Source organism: Tauraco erythrolophus, chromosome 19, assembly GCF_009769465.1.
Source record: "Tauraco erythrolophus isolate bTauEry1 chromosome 19, bTauEry1.pri, whole genome shotgun sequence".
Lineage (NCBI taxonomy): Eukaryota > Metazoa > Chordata > Aves > Musophagiformes > Musophagidae > Tauraco > Tauraco erythrolophus.
This window is the reverse complement of record NC_141483.1, coordinates 15,312,857-15,340,361: the sequence shown is the minus strand read 5'-3', so window position 1 is coordinate 15,340,361 and position 27,505 is coordinate 15,312,857. Positions and strand designations below refer to the sequence as shown.

Here is a 27,505-nt window from a genome sequence, read left to right as displayed (position 1 = left end):
CTTCCCCCTCACGTCCCCGGCCCGAGGGACCACGGCATCCCTGAGCCTCCAGCCCCACACAGTCCCAGACTCCATCGACGCCCACTCACCTCTTCGTAGAACTTCAGTTGAGGGACAGCTTCATCGATCTCGTTCATGCAATAGTCTTTAAAAAGCAGAAATCCTGGAAAGAAAACAGAAAAAAAAAATATGAAAAAACCATATTGTTACTATGATAACTTGTAAAAAGGGACACAAAAACACCCGGGGAACATCACGAGTGTGTACACCTGTGTAAGTGCCCAACTGCCAAGGCTCAGCAACGCTGACCATCAAGTGGCTCTAAAGCATTCTGAACAGAGCAGGACGATAGACCTCACTCACATCCCATAGGTGTGTTAAGCACATTCCAATTTCTACCTGCTGAGAGTTTTATGAGATGTATAAATAATGCACCGAAATATCCCCTTCCTCTTCACAGATCAGATTTTTCTTCTTTTTTTTTTTCAGAGTAAAAACCAGATACTTATTCACGTGGTTTGGTTTTTTGAAATAGATTTACTGACTTTTTATTGACAAAAAGCCACCTCTTCCACATTCCAAATTCAGAATTACTGGTTAATGTTACCTCTAATAGGTTTTACAGCACAATAAATTACATCAGGATCTTTATAGCTCCTTCGCAAGTAATTTAAAGCACGACCCTTGCAGCCTGCTGATGAGTGTTTTCCATGATGAGCGTTTCGAGGCACCGTTACAAGCTCCAGCCCATGGAAGGACTGTCTTTACGTTGACCTGAGCTGGGACCTGCTGCCCCGTACGTCGCGTGGGTGTGCGTGGCCACGGCTAGCTGTCGGGGTTACCCGTGAGCCCCGCAGAGCTGCAAACGAAGGTGCCCCCGGCTCACCGTGGCAGGCAACACCTTTCCTTATGCAGAATCCCTGCCTTCTCACCGAAATCCCACCCGGCTTTTGGAGGCGAGACCACAAAAGCATGGACTGAACTATCAAAGCCAACGAGGGAAGGCTCTGGAGCAGCTGATGGGCTGGTGCTGGCTGGGACTCACTTCCCTGCTCGACCCTCTTCCAACAGGGCAGCACATCAAAGTAGAAAATGCTCTTTTTCAACTTAAAATATATATATATATACACGAGCCTTTTTTTTTTTTTCAATTAAAATGTCATTGTAATTTGAATTTACAGCAAAATTATATTACAAAGTCGCACGTCACTGAATGCTCGACTCAGAAATAACCCAACCCCCTACAATGGCTCATGTTTTCCAGAGTGTACCACTACCTTTAGAAAAATGCAAAGCCCACCTCATGTGCTACATAATCATTTCATTGTAGTATGTACAGGAGAGCACTTCACCCTCAGTGATGAACATCATGTCCTTTCAACTCACTATCATCTGATTTTATCACAGAATTACATCAGACAAAAAGCCACCAACTACTCAGAAGCAAAACCATTAGTTTCAGCAGACAAAGCAACGCTAATCAGGCAAAGAAAAGCTTTAATTTATGTATAATGAAAACATTTGTCAGCTTCTTGGTAGCCCCTCTAGCTATATCTGCATTCCAAGTTAAATTTCCTGTTGGAAAAGCCTGTTTTCCTGGGGTTCCCTGGATTTATTTGGTCACAATCAGAACATCAGCAAAGGGATTATGACCAGGCAACTCCTGTACTGCGCTTGACTCATTTAGTTGATTAGGATGATATTTGGAAGACTAGCCAAACTGGGTTTGGCTCTCTAAATAAGGACGGAAATTGAATTAAGAGATTCTCTTATGAGATTCTCCAAACTTTCTAATTATTCTCAACAAAAAGAATCAGTCTTGAAATATTTCATAAACAAACGTGCTTTTCCAAAACCAAACCAAACAACCCACCCCAAGCTTTATATTTCTTAAAAGCAATTTGCAATTAGAGCGCTATTTTTTCCTTTCTCTCTCTCTCTTTTTTTCTTTTTTTTTTTTTTTTTTTTTTTTTTAGGGCTTGTTTTAGTTCCTATTTTCCTTATTGCAGAGGAGACAGGAGCGAAGCACCGGAGCAGCCCCAGCGATCCCCGTGCCTCGTACGAGGGACGGAGCTCCCGGCCGGCCACCAAACCCGGTGGTCACAGTGGGGGACACGGGTGCCCCCTCCAAGCAGGGATCCCACACAAGTCCCAGGCTGTCCCCACGGCTGCCAAGTCCCAGCCCAAACCACCCGGAGTTGCTCATCTCGGAGACCAGCCACGTGCAGCTCCGAGCACGCCGCCTCTTGCGCTCCCGAGCGGCAGCCGTGGCACGGAGCCGGTTCCGAGAACAAAACCTGCCGCTTACGGAACCGAACCGAATTCGGGATTTTACACATCATCGAAACAGCAGCAGCACCCAGCGAAGCAGCGCCCGATGGACTGAACTTTTATCTGGACAATGGACCAAAGAGGACTACAGTCATGTAATTGAGAGACTGGAGAGCAGCACAAACAGCAGTGAATGCAGTGAAAGAAAAATCCCTGGCGTGGCCCCAGCTACTGGCTGTTTACCAAAAAAACCCACAAACAACAACAAAAAAAACCCCAAAATAAAATAATAATAAAAAAAAACAAACAAACAACAAAACCCAACCACAAAGACAGCTGTGGGAGGAGTGTGAAAACATACCAACGCAAATTTTCAACAGTGCCATGCCAAACGTTTTAGCCCCCGTTAACATCTTCCAAACTTTTAAATTTAATTAGTGCAGAGAAAGAAAAGGCTCCGGAGGGCAGAGGAGGAGGAAGAACCGCGGGCTCGTGCTGCAGCCCGCTGCTCACCCGGCCGCTTCCTGACACTGCACTGCTACGCAGAAAACCAGGGACGTCCAAAACAAGCAGTCAGAAACTTTCATAGATGATTAATACAATAATTAATAAGTCCAAGGCATTGGAATTAGTATGGAGAAAACGCTGTTAGTCAGGTTCCAGTGAGCAGAATTATTACAGCAGCATTTTAATGCGTATGATGAAAAAAATAAAAGAGTTAAAAAAATGCTGCAGTGAAATGAATTACAGCAGGAAACACCTCGTCTCCACGAACTTACCAACGTTGTAACTAGACACTAGTAGGACGCCCAAGACACCTACAAGCCTGTTGTAGGCAAAACCATAGCATGGTTCTTCCAGCTCAGCAGCACCCTGAGGAGCAGGAGGGCGGTGGGAGCGGGCGGTGGGAGCCAGGGCATCCCCTCGGCCCCAGCAGGTCGGCACCGTGCCCGGGGACTGGTCCTGCTCCTCGCCCTGGGCACAGCCCTGCTCCTTACAGCAGGAGGTCGCACGGAAATTCTCTCATAGCCAGAAAAACGGTTAAGATTTTTTTTATGGTAATTTTTACAAGTTGCAAGAGGAGGGAAAAAAAAAAAAACAAACAAGCACTTGAAAAGGTCAGCAGCATCCAAGAAGAATATTATTCTAACACTTGGGGAGTGTTTCACACATGAATCAGAGCATCAGCTTTCATCAGCTACTCACCATTGCCTTTTCAGAAAAAAAAATAAAAATACATTCCCTGTTAAGAAACGCTGTTTGATACCAATGAAGTTGAAATAAAAATAGATATTTCAAGTTTCTTTGGAAGAACCCATGGACTGGGAACATTCATGTGCATATATTAAGATATACTGTATACATAGTGCAGCTTATGTAGGCATCAAAAAACCAGGATTTCACACGGACCAGCTTTCCTTGACAGAGAGGTTTCCAGTGTTAATTTTTAAAAGATGTGCTCCAATCGAACCAGAAGGAGTATGTACTTTCCAAGGAGCATGCAGCTTCCCAAGAAGCAGGTTAGAAAGCCAGACACATGCACTGCTCTGCAAACAAGTACCCGGCGGCTGCATCCTACAAGTTTCCCTGTTTTTTAAGCACGTCCTAATGCTTGGCTCGCGTTAGGCAACCCTGAGTGCTGCTCTTGAAATTACTACAGACATCAGTGGAAAACCTGTGGGTGTCCAGCACAGCTTTTTTCTCCAGCAGGCTGCATCTGGGGAAGGCTAAGGCGAGAGATGGAGTTCTTTTTAATTAATTGATAATCTCACGATTAATGAGATTTTTTTTTTAACTTGTCTCATGAAAGCAGAGGGAAAGGGTGTCAACCCAGGCGTTGTCTCATGTACCACTGGACAGCAAAACACAGGCAGCAGAACACATCCCTCCTGGCCCTGCCTGGACGAAGAGCTGCTCTTCTGCCCACATTCCCTGTCGGCTGCGCTGGGATGCGGCTGGAGGAGGCGAATCGCTGCCGCGGTGCCGCGAAGGCGGGAGGTCTGCAGGAAAACTTTATTTCCAGGGGTGACTGATCTGAGGCTGACGGTTAGGGACAAGGAAGGAAGACGGATCTGGGGACTGTAAGAGACCCCTGTGGAGCCTGGAGGACAGAGATGTTAAGGAAAAATCTTTGGGGAAGCCAAGAAACAAAGCCGGATTGCCAAGCGACGAGCGCGGGTTTTAGTGCCTCGTAATTCCTTCACTACGGATTTACAACGGAGGAAAACAGAATCAGAATCTCCACTACCCAGCCAAGAGCACTGCTCGGAAGCACCCAAAACTCCTAAATATTAAGAAAAATTCACAAGATTTTGTGGGGAAATTCTTCATTTAAAAAGCCTTATTCTCTGGGGTTTTTTTCTCTTTTTTTGAATGATTGGCCTTAAACCATCAGCTCTTTTACAGCACGACTGCAAATGCAAACACACTGCTGCTCCTCCTCCCCTTCCTCGTGTCTCCAGCTTGTCCGACCACGAGATCCACGTCCCCAGGCACCAGCACACCTGAAATCCTTCCACTGTCCTGAATTCAAACAAATCCAATTAGAGCTTAAACGTTCCCCATGCTGGAAGTGCTTCTGTTTCAACCTCCCCTTGTACCAAGGGATTCTGCACTTCCACTGCAGCATAAAGGAAATTTCTTCTTTTACTGATGTTCTTACATTGAGTGAAAAATTATTAGCCAGAAACTGCAGCTCTCAGGTAACAGCACAACTAATTGACAGACGCAGCACTGAGTAAGTGACAGGAGTTTTAAGAAGTTCAAGGAGAACTGACGAAAAGCACAATAAGCACAGTTAACTCCACACAGAAAAATAAGATCGAGAACAGAAAGCAGGAATTAAAAAAATGATAGTGTTAAGTAACAGATAAAAGGAACTAGCAATTATTTATGAAATAAAGACGCTGACAGCTTTTGCCTTAAAGATTTCTTCTTCTATACTGTATAATTTCTGCAACAACCAGATCACTAGTTGTTAGGGAATAAAAAAATATTTTTTAAAAGCTTTTTCTGGTAACATTGAATTGATGGATGGTATCAATAATACATACACGTGAGTGTGAGACAGCACCTAGCTCCAAGCCTCTGCTTTCCCAGTCTCTGGGCAATCATTTTTTCCCCGTTATCTTTTTATGGACAATCCTGTACAGCTAAAGTTTGCCAAATGCCATTAATTGCACTGGCCAACCAATGCCCGTGGGCTGCACCCATCCCGGCACCAGGGAGGCCCAACCTGAAGCCCTCCCCTCCCCCAAATCAACCTCCCTTCTGCCTTCTCCCACCGTCTAAAGGTCACCTCTGCGCTCCTAATGCCGTATCTTGATCCTCACGACAACGTCAATTAACAGAGAGCACGGAATAACAATAAAAAAAATTAATGAGAAACTCCGTAATAAAACAAACCTCGGAGAAAACTACTGATCTAATTCTAACTGGAATTTTATTAGTATCTGAATCAAATACCCTTTTAACAGGAGTAAATAAAAATCTTATTAAAGCAAACAGGAGGTAAGACAACAGAGCTAAAAATAGACACGTTTAGCCCCGATACAAGTATTTGCAATGCTGCTGATTGAAAGGGAGCTGCATCTAATTACAGCAGACCTGAACGTGGTCCAAAACGCTGATGTAGACTCTTTCTAGTAGGCAAAATAGCAAATTAGAAAACAAAAATACCAAGCTGTTTCCAATTCCTAACTAAACGTGCCGTGTATAAACGCAGAGTAACGACAAACAAAGAAGTGGCGGCACCTGCACCAGAATCTCACCTTCCATCCCATTTTGTGTGCGTCATGGGACGAGCCCACCACCGGTACCAGTAACACACCTGGGTCTGAGACACAAGGCGTTACGGGCAGCGGTCTATTATTAAACCACATAAAAACTGTAACTGGAACCAGCAGAATGCCTAGTCAAGCTCAAGCCCCTGTTCTGCACGGCATGCGCGCCCGGTTGCCCCAGCACGGGGTAATCAAGACCACCTAAAAGCCCCATGGCTGCGAGAACCACCGAGTTCCTTGCTCAGGAACAAAGAGACTGGCTGCTCCCTGGGAAAACTCATCCGTGCAGGACCCACAGCTCTGGCTCCGTGCAAGGACACCCTCCCAGCCCAGATGGCACCACGCACCCCCCTGCTTTTCCTTCCAGGTACGAGCTATTTGTGCCTCCAATATTTCTTCCTAACAGAGCCTAACGTACATTCGCTCTTCATCAAAGACAATACATCCCAACAAACTAAAACATCTCTGTGCATCAAAAGCAGCGTAAAAGAATTTCAATTATTATTCTGCTTCAAGCCCAGAAGAGCAGTTTGGAGGAAAACACTCGAGGAGGATTCCAGAGCCTGCACTTCAAAGGAGAAGGCACAGGGTGACCTCCCTTCCACGTCCTCCGACAGCAGCCAGGAGCTCAGCGCTTCCACCGTAGGACCAGCAGCTGTCAAGGTGTCAAGTGGTGGCACATCAATTCAAATGATAAAAGGATTTCTAAGGAAAAGAAGAATGTGCTCTATTTTTAACACGCAGCTGTAAATCATGAAAATAAAATGTGATTTCTGTGCTTCACCCATCACAGTTGGCATTGGATCTTTGCCTCAAAAAAAAAAAACCCACCGGGTATCGCCTTAAGACCCTCGTGAAACGTACCTCTGAATATTGAATGCACAATAAACGATTTTTTTAAAGCCACGAAAAGAAAAGAACAGGGAAAACTTCTATCTGAACCACATTTAGTACATTTCTTTCCTACTCTGGTCTCCCTTGCCATGCAGAATTCCAGTCGGCTAAAGAAGATGTATAGATACATTGAAAGTGGATTATCAAAAGCATTCAAACGTACCAAAGGTGAACAACAAAAAAAAAGGGTTGCACATAAGAAAAAGTAAGTCTGAAAGACTGAGGACTAATTTCACTAAACAAAAATATGTAAAAATATTCTAATTTTTAAAAGGACAACTAAATACAGAATTGAAGCGTTTCATTCCAATCAGTTATAGCAAAGAACATGATTAAATTCCTTCTCTAAGGCTCATCAAGAAGCACACAGCACTTGAGATTTTGTTCTTTTTTCACTGGTAAATAGAAGAAACTCCCACCACTTTTGCAAGTGGTATTAGCACCTACTAGCAAGCTATTAGCAAGCTAACAAGTATTAGCAGCTTGAAAACGTCATGATGGTTGTTTGTTACTTCTTTATGGGTTCTTTCCCCACCTCACAAGAATATTCAGTCCCCAAAGGACGTGGCAGTTGTTATTTTCTTGACCAGTGTTTTTCCACTACGTGACTTTTTCAAATCAGGTACATAATGGAAGCCAATATCCCTTTGCTATTGAAAAGCCCACTATTTCTTTTGAAATGCTGTAAGCTATGAACCGTTCCCTGTTACGAGTTATTTAACACACCAAGTACACCAGGAGGTGTGTTCCTACTTCGAAGAAAGGGTCTAGATCTGTGTGGGTTTTTTCTTGGGGGAGAGGCAGGTGATGGGATCATTTAATGAAGACGTGGAACAATGTCACAGCAGAAGGGCATCTCCAGTCTCTGATGTCAGCATTCACTCCAGCGAGCACTGCTCCGTTTCTTCGCCACCGTGAAGAATCAAACTGCTCTGCAATAGCATCTAGGAAGACTTGTACTGTGGTTAAAATGAAAACACAAAAAACCAGTAGTATTCAGTTAGTAAATCCACAAAGCACTTAGGTAAAGAGGGGCAAAACCACTAAAACAACAGTGACAGAGCGCAGATGATTCTCCTACGTGGATTTTGAAGCCTTCCTCTGGTTCACTCCGGGCACTCTAAGAAAGCTGCTGAGAGCTGGATGTTCAGAAACAGATGGTCCTACTTCTCTCCAGACTCTTTCCCCTTTTAATCAAAGAAATCACTGACAGAAGTCTCCAGAAACACTAAGAAACTGCTTCTCGTGTTTCTACACCTACCCATCCAGCCACCGCAGACACGCACGCGTTTGGGCGCGGAACACTGTAGAGGCACTGGCTGGACACAGCGCTGCCGGTGGAAAGAGGCCAGGAAAGAGAGAAGCAACTACCCTATAAGGTGACTGCTCTGCTCCCCTACAGAGTTCGGAGATTCGGAGGTCTCACGGTGCACATCACTCACCTCCCGACAGCGCGCCAAGTGACGCCTGCAGCGGGAACCTCGCAAATCCGGAGCGATTCCCCAAGGGGTTCGCGAGTCGTGGGAGGCATCGATCATTTTATAGGGCAGGTATTGGTACAGAACAATAAAAGTGCTTGAAAGGCTTATAGTAAATATCCACGTCTGTCCTCTGCTCTACAAATGCATTCACGAGATAATTGGTAGTCAGAGCTCTCCAGCTTCTCCATGACTTTGACTGCTCTGTCTCTTAAAAGCACTGCTGAAAGTTAGAAGACGTAACAGCTGCAGTAATTTAGGTTCTATTTACTCTTCTCCTGGTTTCTGAGCTTTTCTCCTCTTACTAATGAGTTATCCCACTGAGATGAATGAGTAGCACTGGCAGGACCAGAGGATCTGCTTTATTATTAGCGCAGGGCTATGCAGGTAGATCTCATTAAACTTGTTATTATTCCACACTACAGACATGGAAAACTAATATTTACCTATTTCGCAGTGGTGTTCAGAGGCTTAATTGGTTTGGGAATTGTTTCAAGGCACATTGATAAAAACCCCATGGGAGCAAAACTGTTTCGGATCGACTGAGAAACTTCGGGGCAGGTGGTGGGGGATGAAGACTGTACCCCATCACTGTTTGCACACCAGTAGGACATTCCATCTGAAATGGGCTAAGAAAGCTCAGGTTTGGTACAAGCAGAGAGAAAACACCATCTTTGGTACGGAAGTCGCTTTGCACTATATTAAATACAGGTTTACAACCTTTCAGCCCAAAGCTTTCCAAACTGCTGGTGGTGGTCCCAGCAAACTAGGAAGGTGTAACACAACGCACAGCAGTAGGACCGAGCTCTGGAAATGCCCGTCCCTCGCCAGCACCCAGGCAGGGAGCCTTCGGCCGGCCACCCCCTCCTCCTCCTCGGTCCCCCTCACCGCCCCAGCGCGCAGCCAGCTGCCATCTCCCCTACGCACCAGCAAAGCCACTGCGAACGGAACTGGAAGGAAAGGCTGGAGTCCTGCTGCTGCAGGGGACAGCTGCCGGAGCCTCGGGAGTGCAGGTGCGGGACCACCGGGCACAGCCCTGAGGGTCCATCTAAGCTGAAAGGAACGAGTTTCCGCACGTGCTTCCTGGGGAAGAACAAACCCACCTACCAAACGGACACAACCACGTCACTGCAGGCTGCCTACGACCAGCTGGGGGTTCACTGTCTGGTACGTATGTTTGCTGAAAACTGAAACGTGCAAACAGCCAAGTGAAATTTCCTTCAAATAAGTTATAATTTGTTATCTCTATATACATTATTCTTTAGCTTGCCCATTTTCTCTCCTACAGTACCACTTCTGGAGTTCAAAATTTCCAGTCTGCCTGGAATGCCTGATAATCTAACCCAAAAACTGTATAATTACACTGCTGTGCTGAGATAAAGACTATTTTCCCCCATGACTTAAATCTTCCAAGAACTATACTGCATATAGATGCTAATATATATCAGCATGTGTACGTTATCCATAATGTGAAGTTCCAGATGATAGGATGTATATTTTTTCCTATTTTAAAGCTCAGACTTAATGCCCAAGTCCACTGGGAAATCACACAACTGAGTATCTTCAACCACTCCACGAAGAAAGGCACGGGAGCACATCAAGCTGCAGCTCAACAAAGAAACACTCAATTATTTATGATCAGAAGAATCCCTAAAATGAATACATCCATTTTTTATAGTGACTTTGGATACTATCTGTCCCTGACACACAAGACAGACACCTCCTTAAAACTGCTTGCAGGTAAAACCCACATCAAATCTACAGCTGGAAGCTTTGTCAACACCCCTCTGAATGATCTTCAACATTATTCATGCAAGCATCATGTTTATTTCACCACAAAATAAAAGTATGTTGAAAGAAACATAGCTTCCAGTAACACACTTAAATTACGACATAAAAACCAAATCTCAAACCTAACACTAATTTGTTAAAAAAAAACTGCATACAGCAAAACAGAGCGAGTTCTGCTCCGAGTGCATGTTTTCTCTCTTTCGCTGTCCACAGCCCGGTTTGATAGAAGTGGAAAATTGCTGTAAAGGAACGGCTGCACTGTGAAATGTCTGACATTAGTAGTTTCTGTTTCGGTTTACAATCACACAGTTTCTGACATCTACTTGTGGTTTGGGTTTTGTGTTGTTTGGAACTGATCAGACGAACCGGGCAAGGAGAGCACGGGTCCAACAGACAAAGGCCCCTTGCAGACGGTCCACCACTCAAGTTCTAGTCTAAACCTGAACTGAAAATAAGAAGTAACGCGAGAAAGGAGAAGATCAGTCTTCAAACAGGATTTCAAATATAATTATTTCTTTGCAGAGTCACTTCCTAATTTTGATGGTGCCCGCTTCTGTACAGGGGGTGTCTTCAGGTCAGAAAAAACAGAATAAACCCAAAATAAAACCACTTGACCAACTAACCTGCCTTCTTGCTCGTACAGAAAACCCACCAAGCAAGTAACTACCCGCCCTCTCATACAGCTGCACGTTATTTACACCAGAATTGAACAAAAACATCGCAGTGCTACGAGTCTCACGGACGCCGTTACGAAAGCAGCCCCCGGCTGCGACGCTTCCCACCGCTCCAGCCACCGCAGGTGACTTGGGCTCTAAAACCACTCCTGGCTTCCAAAGACGTTTTAGCAGGGGGGGGTTTGCACAGCCCCTATTGCCACCGTCCTCCCCCCCGAAGGATGGGGGAAACGCCGCTCGCGTGACCCCCCGCTCCGCTCGCGCGTCCTTCCCGGACGGCGCAGACGAGTCTGCGGCTTCGGACTCATCACGCGCGGCGACAAGTGACGAGAAGCAAGATCTGCTAATAATTCTGCCGTCCCCTGCTCGCCTAATAGCCAAAAACTCAGGTGCTGTTCTTCACTCCCCACCAAGTTTTACTGCTTTCGTTGTTATTTCCTCGGAGGACCATTCAATTAGTTCAGAATGCCAACGGCGCACGGACCTTATGCTTAAATTAAACAATAGCTTAAACAACGCTCTGGGGAGGTGCTTTTCCCAGGCTGTTATTTTTAGGTATCCCGGGGAGCGCAGTGCGCCGTGCCACCACACTGGCAACAGAAAGAGGAAGAGCAAGAATGTTTTTCTCAACAGATTTTAACACGAGATCTGCCTAATGGTTAGCATCAAAATCCTGAAATAATGAAACGTGGTGGGTCCACAACTAGAGAAACAAGCAACAGAAAGCATGATTCGTTGCCCTAAAAAAAAACAGAAAAAAACCTCTTTAGCTGTTCTCACCCTAGTTTGGTTTTGATTTTTCTTTGTTTTTCAGCAGAAGGCTGTCACTGACAAAGGGGGAGGAAAGAACAGCCCCAACGGTCAGGAGCACGTAGCTGCAGAGGGCAGGAAAGTCCCTCCCCAGACCAAACCCTCACCTCCTCTGGAAACTCAGCTAAAAAGCCACCAGGACATACACTCGCTGCACTCGGCTGCAGCAGAGAAGATGCGCCAGAGCCCCTCAAGACGCGCGTGCGTAGGAGGAAGCACTGGTACAGATGGCAACGCGCTCGCCATGGCTGGGAAGATCTCCAACTCGGAGCCTGCTGATTTAAGAGGATGTAAAAGACAGTTAAATGAATCACCCCAGAAAGATCATTCCTCACCATACAAAAGTAGATGGTAAATAGGAAAAAAAAAACCCCACATTTGTAACTTGTTACGTCAACTACAAGTTTTTTTAATTGGTTCTTTTTACAAGCGTTAAATTTCAAGAAAATAAAACAGAAATTAGATCCAGCTTCAGGGGGGGGAAAAAATGCAAGTTACTTACTAAGCAAGGTGAAAAGCTTATATTGGGCTATGACCAGCTGCTGAAACAGCTAAACCACGTTCTATTCTCATCTCCCCCCAAGACACAAACCCAACGGCTCTGTGTAACGGATGAGAAACTGAAAAGGGTGTAGACAAACTGTCCTGTCCCACCAGCTTCCAAGCAGTCACCAGAGAACTCAAGGCCAAACCTAAGCCAGGAGCTGAAGCTGTTGGATGCTTTACCATCACATCCCAGAATTTCTAAGCCAACGTTATTCACTGCCCATCAGGTAGATGCAATTTGTCAGAAAGTTCAATGTCAGACAGAAGAGTCACTGAACCATAACAGGCAACAAGAATGGTTTGAGTTGGAAGGGACCTCAAAGATCATCCAGTTCCAACCCCCCTGCCATGGGCAGGGACACCTTCTACTAGACCAGGTTGCTCAAAGCCTCATCCAACCTGGCCTTGAACACTTCGAGGGATGGGGCAGCCACAGCTTCTCTGGGCAACCTGTGTCAGTGCCTCACCACCCTCAGAGGGAAAAATTTCTTCCTTATCTCTAATCAAAATCTCCCCTCTTTCAGTTTAAAGCCATTGCCCCTTGTCCTATCACCACACACCCTTGTAAAAAGTCCCTCTCCAGCTTTCCTGTAGTCCCGTTAGGTACTGGAAGGTGCTGGAAGGTCTCCCTGGAGCCTTCTCCAGGCTGAACAGCCCCAACTCTCCCAGCCTGTCTCCGTAGCAGAGGTGCTCCAGCCCTCGCATCATCTCCGTGGCCTCCTCTGGCCCCGCTCCAACAGCTCCATGTCCTTCTGATGTTGGGGACCCCAGAGCCAAACACAGTACTGCAGGGGGGAGTTTCATGAGAGCAGAGCAGAGGGGAACAATCACGTCCCTCAACCTGCAGCCCAGGATATGGTTTGCTCCAAAACATTTAAATAACCGTGAGAATCCTGATCTAAAGTATTATCACAGCCTTGTTCACTCCTGCTAACGCTTGGCAGCTGCACCGGGCCCACCCAGCCGCTACCGGCATCGCAGCTCATTGCAAAACTGCCCCCCAAAGCCGCGCTCCGAGCAGCGAGCCCACCCCGCGGGCCATGTGAGCGCAGTCCTGGCGCAGAGCGGATTCCACGAGTGAATTACAGATACTGGGATACCAGAAAACGTCTCTTTCTCTAAAGCAAACGCATAATCTGGTGGTGTAGCAAACAGGATGTGGTGAAAAGAAAACCAGCTAAAGGTGGTTACGCGCTCCGCTGCGAGACATGCTGTACTTCCCCATGAAGCTTCTGCTGTGGAGGAAGCAGCTTCTGCGGGAACAGCCGGCTGCTGGGGTGTTGAACGCTGCCAGAGCCTTCTTCTGGGTGGCTTTAATATCCTCATGTCCTCTGACTCATTAGACGATTCTTAGAGAGTTCAAGATCATTCTGGAGCATCGCTCCTGCAAACAGTCAAGACGCCTTCAAGAGACGCCGGCAACCTCTTTGCCTTCATGAAGGAAAAAAAGACGTAAATTAAGGACAGACGCTTGTTTATGCAAATCTTAAGAAGTCTCCAGGCCATTTTTCATCCTCGGAAGGGCTGCTGCCACGCCGCTCGCTCACCGAGTTTCCTGCTCTTATTTTGATCCTAAACAGCAGAGCAAAGGTTTTGGGTTCCGAGCCCAAGGTCCCTGCGTGCCGCTGCACACCGGGGAGGTGGGAGGGAGGGATTTTGGGCCAATCTTTTACAGTGGGACCTGAAAAGCACTCGTCCTAAAAGGATTTAAAGGCTCAGTAAGGATAAATGCTTGCAGCGGGTAAGACCAGCACCATAATTAGACATCCTCATGGGAAAACATCCAACAGGAACGACCTCGTACAGGACATCAGACAGACTCGTATCAGACAACTGATCAAAGCCCTGGTTTTTACGTTCGAAAGAAGGATATTGAGAAACAGAAAAAAACAACGACCTGGAGCTGCAGGAAAGAATTGTGGTCGGGGAGGGGGAAAAAAAAAAAAAAGCTTAACAGTCTCATAGCTTAACAGTCTCATCTACGTCGCCTGCCAAAGGCAAAAATAGGTAGCTTGATGAAGTTTCGTAATTAGCGTGCAGGGAGAAAGCATCATGTACTAGACGGCGCTTAACTGAGGCAATAAAGGCACAGAAGAGGCAGGAGCCAGGGGATGAGCCCGCGGAACCACGGCGCACCCTCGGAGCCTCCTTCGACCCGGGGCGGCGGAGACCCCGAGCAGGAGCTGCCTCCCGCGGGGCGTCCGTCCCGGACCTGCACACCCAGCTCCAGCCCCAGCATCCCACATCCCCGTTCTCCACATCCCGCCATGCAAAGAGAGAAGAGGAGCAAGAAGGTGATTAGACTTAATTACCTCACCGTATTCATTTTCACAGGCTCTCGCATAACGCTCGCCTAAAACTGAAGGTACTTTACCACAAGCAATTATGCTCATCTCTGGAAACAGAACTAATTTAATGGCAAAGAACAAGCTAGAAGATGCAATAAAATTCAAATGAACAACCACAATAAGGAAACCCAACGTTTTCCAGCGCAATGCGAAGTCTTCTGTTAAAAACAGTCGTGTTTCTCTTGAATCTTCTTTTTCTTCCATTCTGAATCCTTCTTCAGAAGAAACCAGCTTCAGAAGCGACCGAAACTCCAGCAAAGTGGCCACAGAAGACCTCCTCGTTTCCAGGTAACGGAGGGCCAAGTGCTGCTATGACTGTACCGGGGAGAGGAGGAGAACCGCTCCCCACACATCTGTGAAGTGCACATCTGGAGATGCAGGGGAGAAACTGGTCTGTTAATGAAACTCTGGGCTCTAAAAGGCCAAGTTCAATGGCTACCAACAAGGGGGGAAAAAGAAAGATAAAATCCTTCCAAGGTTACAGTTAATTCACTATAATTGCTGCAACTTATCAAAATAACTGCAACGTTCTTCTTCGGAACCAACGATTGATGAAAAGCATCCAGTTACATAAACAGAAATATCCATTACGTATAAGCTGCTCTGTTTGACTTCTTTATTTTAAAGGAGAGAGGAAGAAAAAAAAATTAAAAAAAATACTTCTTAATTTCATTGCCAACCAGAATCAAACAGTTTAAGCCAGCCTGTGTTTGGTTGCTTACAACTCCACCTATTTTGCAACTGCCATGCTACAGCAAAACGTTAATGATTCAGCAGAGACATCCAAACTGAAGCACATGTCGAGATGCCAGCACAAGCAAACGAGGTACCTGTGCATTTAGTGTAAAATTTGGGGCCAGAATAAAATAGTTTTTAGGCGTAAAGATACAGACTGCACTTGGATTGCTGTAATACAACGGAAAGCTCCATGAACACTGACTTCAGATGGGTGTTTCCACAACCCTCTTTGTAAACAGCTCTGAAAACTTTAATGACAATCTGTGATACTACACAAGAACATTGTTTATTTTAACCTGGCAATACTTAAAACTCTCACCCCAGAATATTCTCATACCTACTGAGCTGCACATCTCCAGGTGACCAGGGAGGCTGGACAGTTCTGCTCCGGCCAGGAAGGGAGAGCAGCTACAGCTCAACCACCTGCCCTGGGAAACAAGGCGCAGCGGTACTTTGTTCTTGGATGTTTAATTAAAGTCTAGTTGTATCTCAGACAGGAACGGATCCACTGATCCCCCCTCGATTCTTCACAGCCCATTTTATGGGTTTGTCCCCATTTTGCAAGGCAAGAGCAGCTGTCCTATCCCAACAGACGTATGCCAACCCACTCCTCAAATCTACTGGACAAAGATTTCACAAGCCCCTCGTGAAATCCACTCCCCTGCTTTACTACCCGTCCTACTACTGAAATGGTTTTATTCCTATCCAGATTTTTTTTTTTTAATTCACATGTTAAGCCTCCGGAAAACCGACTAACCTCATCATTTCTGCAACAGCTTTTCTGTTTTTGAAGACTGTTCAACCTCACTTCTCTCTTTCATAGCCTACGTAACACCCTATTTCAATACTTCCTTGTAGGTCATATTTAGCAGGCTGCTAAGTAAGGTCTGCTCATTCCCACTGCTCTTTCCTGGACTCTCTCCAGCAAGTCCATGTATATTTTGTAGTCCAATGCCAGGATGGACGCAATATTCTGCCAAAAGAGGATTACTTCACATGCCTCACTGGCTACAACCCTTATTTTATATTTAGTCGTGTGATCTAGCTGAGACAACACAACCCAGGGTTCACTATAACAGCCAAGTCTATTAAAAATATCTACCTGATTGGTGGTTCTGCACCCTGGGTTTGTGCCATTAACTCCAGCACAGGTCTAGAGGACACCGCTTGCTTTGACTGAGTTCCCCTCCTCTATTTATGGAGATCTTTTGCAATGCTGCCCTGTCCCCGGTGCGGTCACAGTCTTCCTCGGCACACAAGCGGAATACAGAGGTTCTTCATCCCAACATTCACATCATGAACCAAAACACTGCATAGTGACTGATCTCTGACGCTCTCGTGCCGATTCCCTGGATACGTCCTTCCACGTTCACACGGCAGCACTGAGAACTGCTCCTCACGTCGATTTTCCCAGCACTTTCTCCGGCTGCACGCAGCGGTTTCACCCAGGCCCCATCCCCCTGTGTTCCTAGTGAGAACGTGATGTCAGACAGACAAGACAACACGTATGGCATCTTTTCCACTACTGCTCCCTTTATTAACAAGGCTTATTATCCCTGCTGAGGCAAAAAAAGAGTTTAACTGATGCGACACATTATATTGTTGACAAGCCCATACCAAGTAATATAATTTTCTTCTCGATGTTTCCAAATAATTTAATTATTTTTCCAGTAGTTTTCCAGAACATGAAGTTAAGCTGACAGATTGCCTTGCTTTATCTTCTTCCCTTTCTCAACGTTTCATTTTATTGAAGATCTTTGTTTTACCAAGTCCTGTCCATATTCCAGCATTCTCCAGACCACCTACAACACTGATTTTCCAGCAGTCGCTGCACAAGTGGCAAGCAAGCCAAGCTTTGAAATCTTTACATGAGTAACATTTTACTGACAGATGACTTACCAATTTTCTGATGAAAGATCTTGTCGAAGGTTAATTCACCCCGTTCCTCAAGGTATTTCTGCATAACACTGCGGATACTGAAAGAGAAAAAAAGGGGGGAAAAAAAAAAAAAAGAGAAGTTACTTGAAACTGCTTCTTTTCCACCAGACCTTTAACATACTTTGGAGACAAGGATCACTAAAATGGAGCACCAACAGAAAAGGTTCAAGAAAACTGAGATAGCACTGCCCATCTACTGCACCACCTCACAGCACGACAGAACCTGCTGCTCCACCTAAAGACCAGGAGAATTCCAAGGACTACAGCCCATCACACGACTGACCCGCAGCCACGACACAAGCACAGGCTGCTGAACCCAGAGAATTCAACGCTGCCAACTATTTTACGAAAATTCAGTCTTCACCTACAAATACCCTCCCAGACATCGCCTTACTAGCCTGAAATTAGCCTTGCAGTCTCAACACTCTGATTGTTTTTAAAGTTTGCTTTTTTTTAAGGTTCTTAAGTTTGAGGTACACAAGAAATATCACTTTTTCCCACTGTAAACATTAATATTATCCAGTGTAGAATATTAGCCGTATTAGTACTTATTCAGTGTAGAAGAGAGATAACTTTTACACTTCAAGCTTAACATACCAATAGCCTACACCACCCAGTGATGTTGTAGGAATTCCCCATTAAGAACCTATGCTTATCTAATAAGGTTTAAAAATGCTGCAACTAAGCATAAATTGGAAAAAAAAACCCAAACACATCAGTGATCGCTTGTAGTTCCCTTCACTGTACGCCACTATAGAAGCAAGAGCACAATAGGTTGTTCAGCCTGGAGAAGAGAAGGCTCCGGGGAGACCTCCTAGTAGTCTTCTAGTTCTCAAAGGGGCTAGAAGAAAGCTGGACAGGGGCTTTGGACAAGGATGTGTGGTGACAGGACATGGGGCAGTCGATTTAAACTGAAAGAGGGGAGATTTCAATTAGATCTAAGGAAGAAATTTTTCACTCTGAGGGTGCTGAGGCACTGGCACAGGTTGCCCAGAGAAGCTGTGGCTGCCCCATCCCTGGCAGTGTTCAAGGCCAGGTTGGATGGGGCTTTGAGCAACCTGGTGTAGTGGAGGGTGTCCCTGCCCATGGCAGGGGGGTTGGAACTGGATGGTCTTTGAGGTCCCTTCCAACCCAAACCATTCCATGATTAACAGAGAGCCCCCAGGCTTTCCCTGGATTTGCCTAGCGAGGTTTTCATCCCAGTTAGATATTGAATGGAAGGGTTACATGGAAGGGTAGACAGGGCTGCCAGCAGGAGCTGGAGCATCAAACTGGCTGTTTTTCCTCAAAAACAGAGAAACGAGACTGCGGGCAGAAGCACACCGGTGGATTCAGGAGGAGCCCTGGGACGGCCTTGCCTCGGGCGAGCGGAGCCCCGGGGTCACAGCACTGCCCAGGGGACACTGGTCCTCCCTTTCTTCACTCCTACACCAGGCTTCAGCTGGCACCGCGCAAAACAAACGCACGAGTCAATCAAAGCTCCGTCGGGCTGTTCCCACTGCAATTCCCATCTATCACTCAGAACATGAGCCAACAGAAGCTCCATGAGGCCCCCAGCTTGGCTGCAGCACACTTACCATCTACTTTGCCTAATTTATAATGTCACAATCACTCATTTAAACCACATTAACAAAGATTTCCTTTGTTTGTCAAGTAACCTCACTGTCCATTTTAATATAATGCCTATAAAAATTTCATATGGGCAACAATACAAGTACATAAATTTTGAAGTCAGTGTAGCCCAGCGGTACCGTGCCTTGGTAAAACAACTGCATTGTCACAGTATTACGTCAAAATTCCACCAGACTTTTTCTGTTTCCAATTTTAAAATTGATATTTTCACACGTACTATGTACTTTTATTAAAATAACCACAAATGCTCTGTACAAAGAACTCATGCCCTCAACAAGGTTGTTAAACATCGCTCACATTCCTGCAGAAGGAAGACCGAGCACCTAATCCTTGCAAAACGCCGGCGCTGAACTGCTCCATGTCAGGAAAAAAAAACAACAAACAGGTCAGTTCTCATGGACAAATTTAAACATTTTCTGGAGAAGAAAAACTAGATTTCTGTGGCTATTTCTCACCCATTTTTTCTCTACAGCCTCTTCATTAACACGGATTGGTGCAGTTTTGGGTCACCGTGAGCAGCAGAGCTCTGCCCAAAAAGCTGCCGAGCTCAGGGGCCGTCCTGCGGAGGGCTGAGAGCATCCCTTCCCAGGTGCTTCCAAGGAACCCATCGCCAGAGCTTCTGGAAAACGTCACAAATATTAACAAAGATCTCTTCCATCCTCTTTGAGAGAGGAGAGTATTTGCATTCCTCCAACGAGGACCTGAGGCACAAAGTCTGAATGACTTGATCAGAAAAAAAGTCTATAATAAAAGCCAAGAAATGAACTCGACGGCCCTAAATCCCAATCTGGGAAGTTATTCTATTAATAGTTTCTACGTCTATCTCAGAGCCCCACGTGGAGCACAGATCTACGAACACTGTGATCCAAAGCGAGAACTCCGGAGGCTAACCACCACATCGAGCTCAACAAGAATCGGGAGGGCTAAAAGCTGTTAATCAGATTTCAGACTATAAATTATTCAGTGACAAACTTGCTGGTCTTTTTATTTGATGGTTAAAAACTAGGTCTACTTTCTGTGCATTTCAACAACCTAAATGAAATGCTGATTTCAACTGAAGAGGAAGCAGTAAATAGAGATCATGTTCTGTACTCGGGAGAAGCAAGGCAGTAAAATAAAATTTATCATTTAATTGACAGAATTGCAAAATTTGGCTGCCTGTTCTACAGGCAGATTTAAAAAAATATCCATCCTAGCTTGACACGTTTAAAACAGTGACCACAAAACTTAAGTCTTTTCTTAAATCCATGAAACCTTAGCATGAGGATGGCAAAACAGCTCCGGTTGTACCCACACCGTCAGGTACTGGCGAGCCCGGGCAGTGAAAGCCCAACGGCTTCCCCAGGAGCACTCCGGCTGCCAGGACCGGGGCACGGCCAGAGGCTGGGGGCTGCCTTCAGCCCAGGCTGCTCCGGGAGAGCCCCTTCCATCTGCATCCCACTTCTCCCAACCAGACCTTCCCCTCGTCTCCCCACGCTCCCAGGAGGACAAATGAACACAGTACGCATCACCAAAGACCACAAACTTCCATCTCCTCGTCCTGCCGGTTGACCCGAGCCCATCAGCAACGCCCCGTTCCCACTGGCCGCTAGACCATTAGTAACATAATAAGCCTTTTTAATAATAATGACATCAAGAAAGCTTTCCTCTGCCTGAACAAGCGCACTGCAAGAAATTACATAAACATATCTCAGTCTAGACAATGGGAGAAGATAATGAAAAATTTAACGTGTGACTGAAGTGTCCAGGAAAACACTCTGATTGTGTAACGAACAAATCTCCCCAGCGCTTCTCCTCCTCCCCCTCGACATCTCATACTTCTGGTCTGATGGATAACGTGTCAAAGGAACAAAACGTTTTTGCAGCTACAGAATCTGAACAGATCTGTAAAACAATCACAGGCTCCGGCAGTCCGCGCTGCGTTCCAGCTTCCCAACAACAGCCTTGCACACCCTCAACATAATTTCTCCTTATCTGCATGAATAAATAGGAATAAATTACACAGAGTGGATTATGACTACCCAGAATAACGACCTTCTAGTTCTCACACGGAAGTTGAAAGCAGAAATCCTACTGAGTTCAGAAGAAACGATGCAGATTCCACGTATTCTTCAGAAGGATGGAAAATTTTAAAATGGAGCTTGCCACATCCCACCAACAGGAAGGAAGGTTCCCTCTCCGCTTTTGAATATTGAATCGTTAGTTGCCCCACACGTCACCTGGGGATCTGGGATTAAAAGCTGCATTTCAGAGAGAAGCAGCCGCTCCTGAAGAGCTTTCCGTACCCAAATGCGCTTCCAGCGCAACCGCTGATGCGAGAAGTGGACTTTTCGCATAAGTTCATCTCAGTTCACAGCATGAGCCACCTTAATAGCAACCCTCGACGCAAGCAGAGACAAAAGCTGGCTAAAAACGAAATCCAGGGAGACTTCAGCATATCCGACTGTACTGGAGCAATACCTTTCGTCCATATATTTTTTATTTCAGAGAGGAAGAAAACAGCAAACAACAAAAATTTCAGAAACGCTCCCTTTGCTGTCCACATATCACAGGTCAACTGAAATAACAGGACGAGTATATTTAGGAGAAATTGAAAGCCAGGCTCAAAATTTTGTGAGAAATGCAACTTGGACTCCGGATACCTCTTTGCTGGTTTAACTGGGATCAAATTTAAGCGGGTAACCGGGAGCACAGTGCAGCCCTGTGCCCCGCAATGAGAAGGAGTTCTCGATCAAAGAAACCCACTGGAAAGCAACCTTCAAGGTTAAAATACATTCTGTAACCAAAAAGCTCTCCCTGTCTACAGGCAGGCGTGGTGGCACGTGGTTCCACAGAATCATAGAATGGTTTGGGTTGGAAGAGACCTCAAAGATCATCTCATTCCAACCCCCCTGCCATGGGCAGGGACACCCTCCACTACACCAGGTTGCTCAAAGCCTCATCCAACCTGGCCTTGAACACTTCCAGGGATGGGGCAGCCACAGCTTCTCTGGGCAACCTGTGCCAGTGCCTCACCACCCTCAGAGGGAAGAATTTTGTCCTTATATCTAATCTGAATCTCCCCTCTTTCAGCTTAAAGCCATTGCCCCTTGTCCTGTCGCTACAGTTGACAGGACACAGACAACAATCGCAATGCCAAGGTCAGTCCAGGCAGAAAATGCCTCCTTGAAAGCCCATCTCAAAAACTAAGAAGAAAACACACATTACATTCTTTTTTAACACAGAAAAGGACATGTGTAGGGCAAGGGCATCGCTCACCCACAACCTGCCCGCCCGACACCAGATGCAGCACACCAGGAGGTCCCCGGGACGGGGAGCCAGGACCTGTCCTTGGCTGCGGCCGCAACCACAGCCACCGACGGCGATCGTTACTGCTGCTCCCGCCCCGCAACGGAGCAGCAATATCCTGCGACTCCAGCGATAAGGGCACCTAGCAGAAGAGATTAAACTTCTGCTGGGTGCACGGCCGTATCTCCAACCACCGAGCCCGAGGAACAGTCCACCAGGCAGCGGGAGCACGACCGCAACGGATGCGGGCGTATGCAGGAACTAGAAGTTACGGAGGGGAATAAAACAAACAGCATTCATTCTGATCTTTCCTAAAAGTTCTGCTATTAATTTCCAGGACACGTGGATTTTGTCCCCCCAGGTTTGTTACACTAGACTAGGCAGGAGCTCTTCCGAAAGCATCTCGCACCTCGGAAATGGAAAGGGCCATGAAAGACACGATGGTTTGTGTATTTATACATACTCTCACTATAGGAACTAGATCAAGAAGATACTCACTACTGGGCTTCTTACTGCTATAGCTTAGAGGAGTTTTTAATTATTTATCATAAAAGTATACTAATTCTCCTTATAAATCAGTACGAGTTCAGATTTGTGGGATATTACCTATTGTACAGACGCACAGGTGGACACCACAGCTTGGAAAGACCACGTTTGATCTCGCTGCAAGCATTAAAGGATCACACCTACACACAGAAGGCGCAGTTACACCCACTAGTGCCCTCACCCACGAGCTGACACAGAAAAAGGGGAACAGAAAACCAAACCAGACGGAAACGGCAGCTTCGCAGAGAGCGGCCTGGGGAGAGCAGAGTTCAGTGTTTAACTCTGCCAACGCTTCCTGTAACACCTTGGGCACGTCACAAACACCCCCCGCCCCGGATCGCCGGGCTGGAAAAATACACCCCTATTTCTTTTTTTCCTCCTCTTTGCCATCAGGGCAGGTATCGTCCTTCCGCCACGTGTGTATCCTCGACCCAGCACACTAAGCTGCTGGTGGCTCCAAAAACTACTCTAATTATTTCAAGAAAACACTAGATATTCAGCAACTAAACTGCCACTGCCTTTGACAGCCAACCTTTCGCACTGCCCCTCGCCGTCTCCCCATTCTGTGCACTTGGAGCACCCCGTTCCCACACCAGACAGTCACCTTCCACTTAGTCTTGTTGTTTTCTCCTCTTCCTTCACGTTATCACTGTTTCCCTTTTTCGGCTCTCTCCCCCATCCCTTTCTCACCTTGCTTTCCGCACCGTATTTATCACGTCCCCTTGTCCCATCAGCTTTCATCTCTACCTTCTTCTTCACCTTCTCGTTCGGCACAACCGCACCAGCAGGGAGACTCAGTAGTAACACGGTTTGCCCTTAAAAGTATTTTACTGAGGTTTTGCAGAGCAGGAAAGAAAACAAGCCACGTAACACAAGAGGACAGGGAGAAGGAAAGAAACATCTCAACATAAGGAGCAAATCGGTGTGACTGATTGCTAATGATGCTGTTATTTTCTCATAATATGTTCCACACTGGCATGAAGCACCTCTCCAGCTGAACAGAAAACTCCTCTTGAATGAGACTGTAAACTGCCATGAGTCACTGGATCACAGCCCCGGGTCAGCTTGATGCTCCACTTTGGGGCTGAAAACGAAGGGCAGACACTCGATGCAACCAATAAAAAAGAATTAGTTTCCCTCCTGTATAAGAGGTAAAAAATAGCGAACATACCACAAACCATTAGATCCATTTCATTCGCTTCCTCTCAGACTCGTACCCTGTTCAAAGTTCAGCAGAAGTTAATACTTCTCCAAATGATTTTGTTCTCGGATGCTTTAAAAGGTCTTTTACACATGGCAACTTTTGTTCCAGCAATTAACGGGGCAAAGCAAATTCCCAGCACATGAAGCTAGAAAGGACCATGAGACCATCTAATCTGATGTCGCTATCTATTACTTGGAAAATCCCTATTTGAAGAGGAAGACCATGAAAAAACATTTTTTGACAACAAAATAACATGGAAAAAATATGTGCCTTTAGCTCTTTTGCTTTTGAGCACCCTGCAACATTACTAGAATACCCCCGACAGCAACGCAACATCCAACTGACTTCATTAGTTAACAGAGAAATAAAAGCGACCGCTGGTGCTAGGTTAATTAGCACACATGCTCCTTCCACTCTTCATCATCATCAGCTGACGAAGTAGCAATGAGCAAAACCAAAGGGCTTCCCTGCTCTCCATCAGCACGGCACAGCCACGTGCACGCCCGCACCGCCCCAGCCGGGTGCGCACCGCCACGGCACGCATTGGCACGGCACGCGCCGCGCGGGTCCCAGTCCCTCTTGCGCTGATGTCACACGGGACAAGAAGAGGGCTCTGCCATTTTCTACCCCAACTGGGCCCGTTTCTATCCCAGTTGCTGCCTCTGCACACCCTCTGAAGCTGACGCTCAGCCCGCTGCCAAGCCGTGTCACTGCACTGAACTAATGCTCTTACAGTCGTCAAGGATGATTAACAGCGTTTTCCACCCAAGAACCCTGCTTGCCATGGAAGGGATTACAGCTCGGCAACACTTTCCCACAACCCCCCGCTGATGCACGTCTCATCCAGGAGACGAAGCAGCTCCGCTTATGCAAATCATATTCATGGCCAAAGTTTACAACGAGGGAGCCAGAGGCAACAGCGGTGCAGCTCCGATTTCAAAACGCGCCCTATCCTCATGTTCCTCGAGGATCATCTGCGTTATCGTTGCTGAAATCTGAAACCAACATAAAAGCTTCTGAGTACATGAATTTTTCAGGAATAATTACACTGAATTGCAATGCCAAGGACCTGCCCGTCCACCAGAACGCTGCTACTGAGAAATCACAAGGAAGAAATGGGAACAAAACCGCATCTCCTCGCTCCTACTGCAATGAAGTCATTCATCAATCGTAATATGTTTGGGCTGGTTTTTAAAATACAAAATTACTGAAGATGTGCCAATTTTTTTTAACCTTCCTTATCTATAACAGGTTTAGAACTTTCTTTAAAATTCGTGTGCAAGTGTAAACGTTAACTGAGCTACCAAGAACTACGGCCAACGCTGGCTGAAACACGCTACATTCGCCTGTGATTTATTTATTCATTTATAGTCTCAGGATGCAATTTTACAGAGGCTTAAGTGTTTATTTGCGCTATCCAAATCCATCATAAAGTTGCTAAAATTGAACCAAAGATCCCACCCCAAAGGCCTCTGAACTGAAAGCATGACAGGGTCAACAAGTACAACCCAAAGCAACGGCGGGATGGCATCCAGCCACGACAGCCAACACTCCTGTTGGCTTTTTTTCTTTATAAAAAGTACATTTAAATGGTTTAGCAATGAAAGATTTGTCAAAAGTGAAAATTGATAAGAAATATCTTCTCAGAACTCTTTTACATAGGTTAGAATTAACAGAAGTGTTCCCATACTTTTTTCTCCCCCGAGGAAGCCATGCTCTCTGTATTTTCCAAAGCTAGAAACTCCTGCTTTTACATCCACTTAGTTCAATTAAATTATGTTATTTGGTTTATGCACCTGGACCTGACGGCTCCTGATAGGCTTTTTTCTAATTTTATTAATTACCAAAAAAAAAAAAAGCTATTATTGATAAGAAGATTAAACCAGGCCGTTCCACATGATTTCACCAGAACACAAATGAAGAGCTGTGTATGTTCCTTTCCCGACGTTACAGTTCCAGCATTTCTCTGAAAACAGTCCACCCGAGCAGGCCCAGGCACTGCCAAGCCGTCCTACCGATAAAAGGAGTAGCAGGTTCGTTAACTTTAGTGAAAAGATAAATCTGCCTGTACGTATCTCCCACCAGAAACACCAAGCGTGCTCCGTGTGCCGCAGCCATAGAATCACAGAATCATGGGATGGTTTGGGTTGGAAGGGATCTCAAAGGTCACCTCGTTCCAGCCCCCCTGCCATGGGCAGGGACACCCTCCACTGCACCAGGTTGCCCAAAGCCCCATCCAACCTGGCCTTGAACACTAACAGGGATGGGGCAGCCACAGCTTCTCTGGCCATCCTGATCCAGTGCCTCAGCATCCTCATTGGAAAAAATTTCTTCCTTAGATCTCATCGAAATCTCCCCTCTTTCCGTTCAAAGCCATTTCCCCTTGTCCTGTCACTCCATGCCCTCGTCCAAAAGGCAGCCGATACACCCAGCCCTGGCCGCGGCTCCAGCAGGTCCCAGCAGCCGCAGTGGCACCCGCGGCCCCTCCACACCAGCCACTGGCTCCCCACGGGACCACACAGACATGTTACACCTGTAACACCTAACACAACATCACATTACGGAAACTGTCCCCAAAAATGTCCCTAGAAACATCCCTCTGTTCTTAGCACAGTAACAGAACTCTGCACACCGATCTCTTCCCAGAGCACTCTCATTTACTTTTTTTTTTTTAATTAAGGTAATGACTCCCGAGGGAAGGTCTATGTTTCAAAACACAAGCTTCAGCCTTATACATCCCCACGGGAGAACTACTTGGAGCATCTCTCGAGGCCAGCTCTCTCTTTCCTGTGCCCAGGGATGCTCCAAGCAACGTGTGCTCAGCAGCTGGGACAGGCTACGGCCCCCGCTGCTCATCCAAAGCTCAGGAAAATGTAACTCCAACCCCTGCATCTGCCAAACATCCTACGTGTGAACTTGTTTTCTACTTGGCTTAGCTTCTGATCTGTACGACACCGGTAACCACCGTGCCCTTGCTCTCATTCCTTCTCTGCGAAGGCTGCGAGAGCTTCGTGGCCGCACCGCGCCCTCCCGCAGGAGGACTCTCTTTCACTAAGGTGTGGACACTGCAGTTACAACCACCAACAACCCGACTTCCCAAGCGAGAGAACACCCACCGCTGCGGAGAGCGGCGCCCGCCGCACGCGAGAGCCCTCCCGTACAGGCGCGGTGACGGTCCGGATCCATCCCTAAGCCACGCGTGCTTCCCGCTGGGAAACTCCTGCAGGACAAAGCCAACTGGAGATAAAACGCAAGCACGCTTCGTTAGCAGCACTGGCTTTCCGTGTGTGCACTACACCGTTTTCAGAAAGCCATCTTCTTGCTATCTTCTCAACCAACTCTTCTACTGGCAGCAAAGCTGAGGCTGAATTTCCAAACAAAACCGAGTTTTTAGCTACTGTGTCGCCTCCACTCACCCTGAGCAGGACTAGCTGGAATGAGAAGACATTCACCATCTCAGACGTATTAGTTGCTCCAGCCAGATGGCAGTGCTTTAGGAGGTACGGTGACGTGGAACGCATCCAGCAAGCAGTTTACCACCAGCTTGGAGAAGGTGCCCAGTGAA

At 46.4% G+C, this 27,505-nt stretch overlaps 1 protein-coding gene across 2 annotated transcripts in view; it reads right to left on the bottom strand.

Annotated features, from left to right (window-relative positions):
• Window positions 1-27,505, bottom strand: part of GRK3 (G protein-coupled receptor kinase 3) — a 63,675-nt gene that overhangs the window by 30,278 nt on the left and 5,892 nt on the right. For both annotated transcript variants that reach the window (XM_086623215.1, XM_086623214.1), the window contains exons 2-3: window positions 17,232-17,308; window positions 90-163 (exon numbers count right to left, since the gene is read on the bottom strand). In XM_086623215.1, coding sequence (XP_086479341.1) covers window positions 90-163; window positions 17,232-17,308 — 151 coding nt within the window. The remainder of the gene's footprint in view (window positions 1-89; window positions 164-17,231; window positions 17,309-27,505) is intronic.